This window comes from Onychomys torridus, chromosome 2 (genome assembly GCF_903995425.1).
Source record: "Onychomys torridus chromosome 2, mOncTor1.1, whole genome shotgun sequence".
NCBI lineage: Eukaryota > Metazoa > Chordata > Mammalia > Rodentia > Cricetidae > Onychomys > Onychomys torridus.
In genome coordinates, this window is record NC_050444.1 from 6,397,799 (window position 1) to 6,407,219 (window position 9,421).

Here is a 9,421-nt window from a genome sequence, read left to right on the forward strand (position 1 = left end):
CTTGCTTCTTGGTGTTTCATTTCCATTACTGCCCCTCGCTCAAAGTGTAGAGTTCTCAGAGTTCTTCCTGGAAGAAAAAGTTAGGATCTTGATCAGAAGGGTCTCTGGGGGCAGTGATCCTTGAGACTGGGGACCTGTGACACCTTGAGCTGATCAGGAGAAGTAGGAAGTCCCCAGGTCTCCTTAGGGCTAGACTTTGGGATGGGCTCTCAGGGTTGCTAAGGTTGCCTTTTCATGTGGACCACACAGACTGGAACAGAGAATGCTGTGTGGGAACCCCAGTGGACTGCCGACCAGGGGCTCAGCTTCTACTGTCTTACAATCTGACCCAATTTTCTGAAGGGCCCAGGGTAAGTGTTGGTGACGGTTCCGGGGAAGTGAATGGATGGCTAGTGCTGCCTGTGGTTTCAAGTAGGAAAGTGAAAAATTGTTGCATTTTTGATAATGTGAAATTATAATGTGAAATTCACCTTTGTTAATGTGAAATATCCATCAACCCCTTGTGTTTTGGGAATTCATATCACAAAACAGCCATAGTACCCTTCTGGATTGACTGGTTGCCAAATGAACTCATTTATCCACTTTATTCATTCATTCATTCATCAGCTATTAGAGCATCCACTATGGTCATGATAAAGGGTGTGCCATATTGAGCAAGATTATAGTCCCGGGTTCTGCCTGTTCTTGCTGGAGTTCTGGATGGGAGATATAAGCACATTGGGGTGTAAAGGACATTGACTGGGAACAAAAAGTGTAGGGCTTTAATCTCACTCCTGTTTCAACTTCTGAGCAAATTTAGACCGAGTACTAACCATTGTGACCTTCACTTTCTGTACATATAAAACAGGGTTAAATTATCTTTACATCTAATTTTGTCCCATTGCATTTACTTTTTTAAGAGTTCACATACAAACAGTTAAATAAAAAGATGTTTTGTGTCCTTGGCCAGGAGAAAGAGGCTAGTGATTATTCTGTCATAGCAGTTGATGGTACTGTCTCTAAGTCTAGCATTTACTGTGAACCCTCCCAGACAAAAGACAGCCACGTCTCACAAGAACACTGTGCAGTTGGGTAATGAGTTTATTATATCTATATACAAGTAAGCATTTATTGACGTTTTGTCAAAAGTGAGGGATGAGGTAACAGAAACTATTACAGCATGATAACGAGATGGCTGCACCAGGCCAATACCGAGCTTTAAGACTCAAAAGAACACAGACCCCGACATCACAGCTTTTAGGCGGTGTGGTTACCCAGACCACACGGGCAACATCACAGCAGAAGCAGCATGGGACAACAGGGACAATAAACACCACTGATGAGGCAGTTGCTCACTGGGGATGGAGCGGGCTGGTGGGTGCCTGGGGTCACTGTTGGGAAAGGGCTTTAAAATCGCATAAATCCGCCATATCTTTTTTCTATCTCAGGAACTTCTTTAGAGTAACTTTCACCTTCTTCATCCGAGGGCAGAGACTCAGCAAAGCGCTTCAGGAAGCCCCCGTATCTCTTCTGGTAGTCCATCCACCACTCTGGGCGGCCCACCCTCCTCATGAAGCCCCCATAGCGCTTCTGCAGCTCCTTTGCTTCATCTTCCAGCTGGGGGCTTCTTCTGAGGCCTCTCATGAAGCCCCCATACCTCTTGCTCACATTGTCATCCTCGCTGGCAGGGCTCTCCTGGTGTTGGCTCTCTCTTGCATGGTTGTCTCCTGTTCCCAGGAGCTCTTTCAGCAAGTCGGAGGAGTTGGCCAGGGCGTCACCCTCATCTGCATCCTTCTTCATGAAGCCACCATATCTCTTGGGGAGGATCTCACCTCCAGCGGCTTCTTCTGGCTCCACAGGATAAAGCTCATCCATCTTCTTCATGAAGCCCCCATACCTTTTCATGAACCCTCCGTACTTCTTGGCTAGCAAGTGGCCCTCATCCTGTTTGCTGCTCTCTTTGAACATGTCGATGCTATCCCAAGGGAACTCAGGCTTGAACACCTGCAGGAGATCCTTGCAGGTCTCCCAGGTTTTGAGAGAAGGCAGTTGTCCTTCACATTCCAGTGTGCAAGCCTGGGAAGACAAGAAGACACATGACCAAAAGAGACCCTTCTGAGACAATGATGGACCACAGTTATCTGCTTTAGTATACACACTGTCACAGAGAAAGACTGTATCTACTCTCCCATTATAGCTTTCTCTCAAATGGAACAGTGAACCGGGGAGCACTGGAAAAAGGAGTCGAGTGGGTAATAAAGTCTTATTAGAGATCTTGTTGCCTATGTTGTGTCATCTTAGGATCCTCAATTCTGACTCAAATGGCTGCCTTCAGAACCCAGTCTCGCCACATTGTTCCCTACTGAAAATGCAATTTTGTTTGAGACTTTTTGAGCCCCAGGGGAGGAATTTCTATTTATCTGATTAGGGACATTTCCTAAAATTTCCCTTCACAAGAGACAAGCTTATTAATGAGACTTATGAGATTGATTATTGAGTGACCCATGTCACTATCTTATTCAGTCTTCCTGAAAACACGTCCAACCTTCAAAAAAGGGGGGAGCAATTCCAAAATAAATTTAAAAGGAAAGGCACTCAAAACACTACACCCCTTATTTGTTATGAATTACTTGATTGGCCAAAAAATGAGATGCTTTGACACCCCACCCCACCCCCCGTGGTTGATTAAAACAGATTTGGTCATTTTGAACCAAATGCTGTTAATTACCTGGATGCAATGCACAGATTACTCATATGATATTCTTAAGATTAAGCCACTGGTGTATAAACAGATCTTTTCCAATGCAGACGTATTCTTTAATATAGGAGGAATTAGCAGCATTAATTACTTTCTTATTATAGAGCAATTCAACTCAAGCCGTAGTCAGCTTTAGGCTACACATCTTAAATGACTCCTTCAGACAATTTTTCTAGTCAATCGTTTGCCTTCAGTAAAAAACCATGAATATTATATAACGTTACAAAATCCTATGATGTTCCTAAGCATTTCAGGGGCTTCACAACCTTTGGAAGGCTCTCACAGACACCAGCCTTTGATTTAAACAGGAAATCTAGGTCTGTTCTTGGCATTTAAAAATTGGTATGTTCATATTAAATACACATATTATTTGCACAATGAAAGCTTTTTATTCATGCAACAAAAATCTTCTGGAAAGATAGTTAACCAACTTTTAATGGTTATTTTAGTTTTGTGTCTGAGAAAATTAAACATATGTGTATGTAAAAGCTAAAGAAGCGCTAATTAAAATAACCCATTTTATTCTTGAAAATACATGATTAAAGACTCAAAACATCATTAAAAGCTTAAGAAATACAAGTTGCAATAAGATTTACACTCTAAAAATGTATTTCCTTGATTTGGTGGCCAAAAATGAATATCATTGATGTAGCTTTAGGGGCACTTATCACATATGAGTGCTCTGGTCTAGAGCGCACCAAGTGGTAACATGTAGACAACTGTCAGGGCATCTTCTCGTCTCAGTGCCCATTACACTATCTCATGGGAACCTGGTAAATATTTATTCACTAACTGTACCTTTGGCTAGGCAACCTCCTTTTGCCCCTGAGTTCTAGCAAAATTCCAGAACAGCTGTAATTTTAATAACATTTGAGCATTAACTAATTCTCTGTCAATGAGAAAACAGCAACATAAAATGTACACCACAGTGGAAAACAAAATTTTCATTCAAAAGGCTTCCTAAAAGATGTAACAGTTAATAGAGGCTTTTCCCTAACCTGTTCATACTGCATGTGCCCTCTATCATCTGCATCATAGATAAGAACAGAGAGCTACAATAGCAAGGGTAAACTGTACTGAGGAAAAGTGGAGGAAAGAGCAATACCCCTTCCACACTCCCCCCATCATGTTCTTAATGATGAGTGGCAGCTTAGAAGAAGCAGAGAAACCAGAAGTTTCTCTGCTGTTGAGTAGCTACTTGTCATACAAGGACCTTTGTTCATGCTCCTCAGCAAAGGAAAAGGATGATGGGCATCATTTTTGATCTTGGTGAAGGGCACAGTTGAGTGAAATTTTCTTGACTAGGTATTGCTAAATGTCAGTTATATTTGAGTTCTCAAATCATATAATTTAGTAAATCTGCTACTGTTTGAGGCCAGATTATTGGCTCACAAACTCTTCTAGATTCACATCACCATTACAGAAGGTTCTCTGGCAAAGAACATTAACACTTCGTGTTGAGTTTGTAAGTTTGTACTGTGTTCATCAAGCAGAGGACAGAGCTAAAATGCCAGTGACTGCTCAAAAGTTACCCGTGGCTGTGCCCCAGAATTCAGGAGCCAGATAGAGATCTTCAGTATGGTATGCTTTTAATTTCCTGGGTATAAAGTCCATTACTCACAAGGTTGATTCTTATTTACACTCGCTCAGTTTAGGGAAACCTCACATGACTATAGTCTCATGACTATAGGAGAAAGAAGAAAGCTGAGTGAGAACATTCCTGTTTAAAATGGAATAATTTTTCCCTCACAGTTTAAATACACAGTGCTCTCCTCTTTAAGACCAAGTTAGTCTACATCAACTGAAATAGATCATGTGATCAACCATTTCAAATGAAGCAAATGACACCTAACTGGAAATATCAGTTTGGATTTGGGGACTCCCTGTTTCTTCTCAATTTCAAACATCTCAAAAATGTGAAGCTCCCCCAAAGCCTCAAGTGTGAACTGAGGAGGTTCGAACTAACATGACCCTCTCTTTTGAATTATCAAGGAATTTCAAAGACAGGGCAAGTGATCATTGAGAGAGTTAGTAAAAAAGGAAGCCTCTGGAATCTCAAATCTACAGATTCAGACCCAGAGGCCCCCACTCGTGATTGGAAAGCCTGTGGATGATGACGAAGAGAACAGCCATTTTGTCTTCCCTAAGTCGTGTGTAGGGCTGTCTTTGGACTGATTCCAGCTCCTTGGATGTTGACTGTCTTGCCTGTGCTCTTCTCACAGCCAAATCAATCTGTCTATTTTAACCGTTATTATAAAAATGCAGTCAAGACAAGGCAAAAGGGAATTCTGGGACTATTAGTTCTTTCTGGCCTCTTCGGGCAATTTCCTATCTCCCCTTATCCTTTTCCAATCAGAGAGGAAGGCCTTAAGGCTCAGGAAGCCCAACAAAAGCAACGGGTGGGGGTGAGGCACGCTCTTAAAAACAATTACCTTCTTTGCAGGAAGGATGTTTGTTTGAAGGGCCCTTGGCTTGTGTTCTAAAGTTGGGGTGAAGACTTCTTTCTGATAACCTAGATGAAGTGCTATCCGAGGTACTGAGAGAACACATCTTGGGGTTCCTGCATCCCCAGGGTCAAAACAAAATTGGTTTGTGTGGCGACAGATACTTCAGCCCTTAAGGGACCTGGATAGGCTTGTTCCAACAATGGAAAACAGAGCGAATCGGGATCAACATTTTGGAAATGTCAGGGTCACCCAGGTCACCAAAGGCTCCGGCAGTGCACCTTCCGAGCGCGTGTGACGCTAGGTGTCTGCAAGTCTGGCTGCACGAGCATAGCCGAGGACATCCCCTCACCGAGAATTCAACTCACCAGTAAGTTGATATCTCCGGGGCGCACTAGGCGGTAGCTGCACTTGGCGCAGTCCTGGCTGCAATCTGCCTGCACTGTAGCCAGGAGGCAGGACCCCAGCGCCAGCAGCCAGGTGCAAAGTCTCAGGAATCGCGCCATGGGCTGTAGGAGAGAAGGACGCTCACGTGTAGTCTTGTCCCGCCTCTGAAAGGTTCCCTAGGAGGAAACCTTGCTGGGTGGGAGGTCGTGGAGCAAGACCGGTACAGACACTCTTTCCTGGACCCCGCCCACAACCCAACACCTTCCCGGGTGACTCAGGCTCGGTCCGGAGTGGCTCTGGCAGTCCTGGGGTCCCCTCGGGGGCATCCTGTTTTCCTAGGGGCACCCTATCTTTCTGGGGCGTCCTGTCTTCCCAATGGCATCCTGTTCTTCCGAGGGCGTCCTATCTTCCCGGGCGTCGGTTGCCCAGGGCAAGATTCTGTTGCGAACACTGGAGATCCCGGCTCAGGAGCGGGCGCTTGGGGACGAGGACCCGGACCCCCATAGCAAAGAGTAACCCCGAGAATGTTGGGAGAACGCATGCAATGAGGGAACAGGCATCGGTAGCCATGGCACGGGAGACTTGGGGGAAAAGTCACTCACGCTGCTACTGTTCAGACTGAGCAGGCTCCTGGAGGCGCGGGTCCCAGACGCCACTCTGCAAGAGAGAGAGAAGGCAAGTGTGAGACGGCCGCGTCGGGGAGCTGGGCAAGGCGCGGGGCAGATCCAGACCTCACTGTCGCGGTCCTCGGTGTCGCTGGGCTGCGGGGCTCTGAGCTCCTGCCTCGCCGTCCGGAGGCTGGCAGCGGACACAGCCACTTTATAATTAGCCCCAAACCGAAGGAGGCGCGCGCGCCCCAATCGCCGGCGGGCTGCGGCTGACGCAGGCCCTACGACAGCCCGCGCCGACGCCTGGCGGGAGGGAACGTCCCCGCAGCACGCGGCCCCCGAGGGTGGCGGGTGCGAGTGGGCGCCGGAGCCCTCCCCCCACCCCCCGCGCAGTTGAGAACTCTGGGGAGGGCACGGAGGGAAAACTGCTTTCCCTGCATGAATCACTTCTGTGGCATCGTGGGTGGGGGTGTTTGAAAGGGCAGACGGACTTGGGTTTCTGTGAGAAATTGGACATCCTCGGATTTGGCGAACTTGCCCCTTCCCCGCCGCCTCTCCAGAAGTACTGCAGGGATATCCACTGCACAACTCTCCGAAAGTCTTCATTTTTCACCCCTCTGCCCTGACTTTCCTGCTGTCTAACAGCGTCAAGTGCACAGTAGGCACTCAGTTAATAGTTACGGAAAATCAATAACTGAACCTTTCTGAGGATCTTAAACTTTCTCCTTTAGATCAGTGAGATCTCCGGTCCCAGAAGCAATACCACAGGTACAGAAAACAAAACAAAGCAACCCCCCACCCCCAAACAAAAAGGAACCTCAAAAAACAGAGCATGTTCTCCAAAGACCACAGGAGGGGTCAATCTTGGCTACCGGGCGGACTTGCAGGTTCGGGACTTGCTGTCTCCAGCGTGCTGCACAGTGTTTTGGGGGGGTGTTGATGAGTAAGGGGGTGTCGGAGAGGTTTAATGTCAATGTGTCAGGAGTTTGGTGTGGTGGGAACAAAGAAGAACGCCATGTCTTGGGTCTTGCACATCTTGTCCACCGGGAGGGACCTAGCTGCAGCAGGCGAGGCTGAGGCTTGCCTCTTCACTTCCCTGGTCTGTAGATGGTCGTTAGTCAGGAAGCTTAGGTCTTACTCTAAGATCTCATTTTTGTTTTTTCCCTACTTGTAGAAAGGCAGCGGAGGTAACATGCTATTATGTTGGCATACGAGAGAGAAGGCACGGTGTTTATTGACAGAATCATCTGGAATAATGGACGAAATTACTTAACCTGTCTGGCCTCAAAAGCTGTTTTTAACCACTCATCATCTCTCTCCTTTGGATCTATTATCAGTTTATCTCACATATCTCTTTTAAAATTAACCCATTGTTTGTACCTATAGAAGGATATCACAAACAGTTCGAGAGAAGAGAGGATCTCAAGGTTTCCCCAGTCATACAAATAATTTGCTCCTGCCTCCACGCAGCTTCTGAGAGGCTCAATCTGAAATGCGTCCCCCATTTTGGTCGCTAGAGGGCAGCGCTCTCCTGCGTTGGTGGAGCACACCAAGGGCTAGGGCCGCATCTACTCCCCCTCAGGACTCACTGTGCTGGCTGAGGACACTTCAAAGACTGCTCCAAGGGGTACACAGGTGCACTTGTTTTTTTTATCCTGCCTGGGGAGGCCTTGTACTTGGACCATGAAAGCATAGCACTTGTGTGGTACAGGCCAGCTTTGTCCTCTTTCTACTTTTTAGGTCCTTCTCACCAGCGTTTTGATGACTTTTGTTCAGTTCTTGCTTCTTCTCCCCAGTGAAAAAGAGAGCTTCTGCCTGTCGTCACTTAAAGACGATTTCCTCTCGTTGCCCAGGCTTTGCAAAAGAGACGACTGCACTGCAGTACTGTGCAATATACTGATCAGAAAGAAAGACACCTTTCTGCACCTGGGCTTTTGTACACCTGATATGTTCCTCGGACTCTCAAAATCCTGGTGTGCTTCTCTTGGGATGTTTAATGTCCTCTCTGGGTCTCTTGGAAGGCTGCCTTTACTCAGTGGCTTTAAAAATGTCACAAGAGCAGCAACAAATGAGACTGCTCCCTAGAAGCCCTCGGGCCTGTCCGGCACGGATAGTTTGGTTACAGCCTGTAGTTAATAAATGTGTGCCAACTGGATGGTTGCATGAGTGAGGCACCAGTGGGTTAATCTTGCTTGCAAAGCAAATCAGTGAGTGTTTTTTCTTATCATTTTTAATATCTACTCTGGGGTAGAAGTCGTGTTTCTGCATTTATTTCGTTAGATTTGAACAGTTGCAATGACTGATTTGGGATCCATTTTTTTTTTTTTTTTTTGGTCATGGTCTTTTAAATATATGCAGTAGATTTTGTAGCCGTGTTCTGACAAGGAGCCATTTCAGAAATCAGACCCCCCAAATATGTAAAGGCACCAGTCTTAAAGCATTTGATTCAGAGATTTCTGATTTTCAGGTCAAGACCCAAACCTTACCTTCTGACTCTAGGGTTGCAAACATCAGCTTGGAGCCAACATGGTGACTTCTTGGGGTGTTTAACCCGGTTCTTAGCTGTGCAGCAAAGTGTTTGAGAAAGAGGGCAGAGGAAAAGTCCTGCAGGGGCCCATTCCATTCTCCTTCCTCATGCCACTGGCAATGCATGAGATCAGACAGAGCTTTCCTCTGGCCCCTCTCTCTAAGGCTCAGTGGAGGATGGCGGCAGCTTGTACCAGCAGAGGCTTCATGCTGTAGCATGTCAAAGGCTTGGTGCTGTGCCAGAGCCAGGGAAATCTTGCTGATTTTTGGCTCCAATCTAAAGTAGATGCTTTGTAAAATGGGATCCTGTGAGTGTGGCAAGTTAGCATGAAGCATCTCTGCTGTTAAGGGGTTCTTTTGGGTGGGCCCAGAAGGCTTTCATAGATCGAGACAGTTACATTGGCTTGAGTATGATGCTTTTCTGTTGTCATAAGTTCCCATTTTAAGGAAACCATGTGCTGGTTTATTCTCATTTTCAAAATCCCAGAAACAGTTACGACTCTTGAAAGAAAAGGTAACCTGGGGTATGATCACCAGAACTGAGTTTAAAAGAGAGTCATGGGGGGGAGAGAGAAGGAGATGAAAATGCCAAGCATACTGTGAATGCATTATAATCTTAAAGGGAATGCAAGAAACATCTGAATTTGACCTTTGTGAGTCAGACAGAGAAAAACATCACTTTTAGTATTAAATACATATAATAAGACAATGAGTGAAAC

The 9,421-nt window shown here is 46.0% G+C and overlaps 1 protein-coding gene across 2 annotated transcripts; it reads right to left on the reverse strand.

The window, feature by feature from the left end:
- Nucleotides 1-1,062: 1,062 nt before the first annotated feature.
- Nucleotides 1,063-6,464, reverse strand: Penk (proenkephalin). Of its 2 annotated transcripts, XM_036178787.1 has the most exons (4): nt 6,300-6,464; nt 6,171-6,225; nt 5,550-5,690; nt 1,063-2,055 (listed from the first exon to the last, which is right to left on the reverse strand). In XM_036178787.1, exons 3-4 carry the CDS (start codon nt 5,685-5,687, stop codon nt 1,387-1,389), a joined length of 807 nt encoding a protein of 268 aa, XP_036034680.1. In that variant the 5' UTR covers nt 5,688-5,690; nt 6,171-6,225; nt 6,300-6,464; the 3' UTR covers nt 1,063-1,386. The 2 variants fall into 2 exon arrangements, with proteins under 2 accessions (XP_036034680.1, XP_036034681.1); XM_036178788.1 differs by having other exon boundaries at nt 6,171-6,464.
- Nucleotides 6,465-9,421: the final 2,957 nt, after the last annotated feature.

Excerpts from the sequence above, each read along its gene's own strand:
- Penk (XM_036178787.1), bottom strand. The coding sequence starts at position 5,687 with ATGGCGCGATTCCTGAGACTTTGCACCTGGCTGCTGGCGCTGGGGTCC. Across the intron at positions 2,056-5,549 it reads CCGGAGATATCAACTTACTG|GCTTGCACACTGGAATGTGA; the intron begins GTGAGTTGAATT and ends TTGTCTTCCCAG.